General features: G+C 47.5%; 1 protein-coding gene across 4 annotated transcripts in view; it reads left to right on the forward strand.

Moving 5' to 3' along the window:
* The window catches only part of grik1a (glutamate receptor, ionotropic, kainate 1a), a 31,461-nt gene extending 30,767 nt beyond the window's left edge, over positions 1 to 694 (forward strand). For 2 of the 4 annotated variants that reach the window (XM_047330603.1, XM_047330606.1), the window contains one exon: positions 110 to 694. In XM_047330603.1, coding sequence (XP_047186559.1) covers positions 110 to 304 — 195 coding nt within the window. In that variant the 3' untranslated portion in view covers positions 305 to 694. The remainder of the gene's footprint in view (positions 1 to 109) is intronic. The other 2 variants (XM_047330604.1, XM_047330605.1) reach the window with 2 other exon arrangements.
* Positions 695 to 942: the final 248 nt, after the last annotated feature.

The raw sequence follows: 942 nt of genomic DNA on the forward strand, positions 1-942 counted from the left end.
ACTCATAACTCCCTCGTTGATTCAAATACAGAGTCCACACACAGTGTTTTCACAAAGGGTCAAAATGATTTTTCAGTGTAAAGTCATCTCTACCGGTGTCCCGACCCAGGTCCTGAGCTGTCGTTCTCTTCGGCAGTGCGTGTCCTTCAGCGCCGTGATGGAGGAGCTGGCCATCTCCCTGCAGTGTTACAGAGGCGTCCGCAGGAGGTCGCGACCCCGCAGCGCGGCGAGGTCGACCTGCGTCGCCTGTCAACCCAAGCGCACCGCGAGGAGGGACGGAGCGAGGCGGGACTCCAGCACTTGAGCCTTGCTGGATCCATAAACTGATCAGAACCTCGATCAGAGGCTGCTGTTTGATTTCTTTTGTTTGTCGGCCGCTGAAGGAAGTGAAGTTGTTTTCTCATCCCCCCCCCCCCCCTCTGTCTTTCTACTGAATGTGTATGGATTATTACTAATGAAGCATTGTATGTAGTTTACAAAGTCTTGGCCTTGTCTCGACATTGATTTGTTAAAACAGCTGATGACCAAGAGGATGGAAGCGCTCTCATAGTAAAAAAAATAACCTTTGCTGTTTCCTCATGGCTGTAGTTCGCTGTTCAGTTTGCAGAGTTTGAATCTGCAAACTTTATAGAAACTCCCATTGTGCAAATGTAGGACGACGGATTTTTCAGAGTAAAAAGAAGATTTCTTTGCATTTTTTCTTTCTAAAACTGTTTTTCTCCAATTTGTTGCTGCTGTTGTTTATAGTTTATCTACACCGTGTGTGTCTTTCTGGCAGGTAGCAAAGTAGCTTCAAAAAAACGGAGTGCCGAGCCAAAACTCTGGCCGGTGGAAAAAACAGATAAGGGCCTCCACACACCTGCCGTTTTATAAACTTCAAATGCCAGCATCGCAGACATCAAGCCACACACTCATTCTCTCTCACACACACACACACACGCA

The sequence above is a fragment of the Scophthalmus maximus genome, chromosome 2, assembly GCF_022379125.1.
Source record: "Scophthalmus maximus strain ysfricsl-2021 chromosome 2, ASM2237912v1, whole genome shotgun sequence".
In the NCBI taxonomy this organism is placed as follows: Eukaryota; Metazoa; Chordata; class Actinopteri; order Pleuronectiformes; family Scophthalmidae; genus Scophthalmus; species Scophthalmus maximus.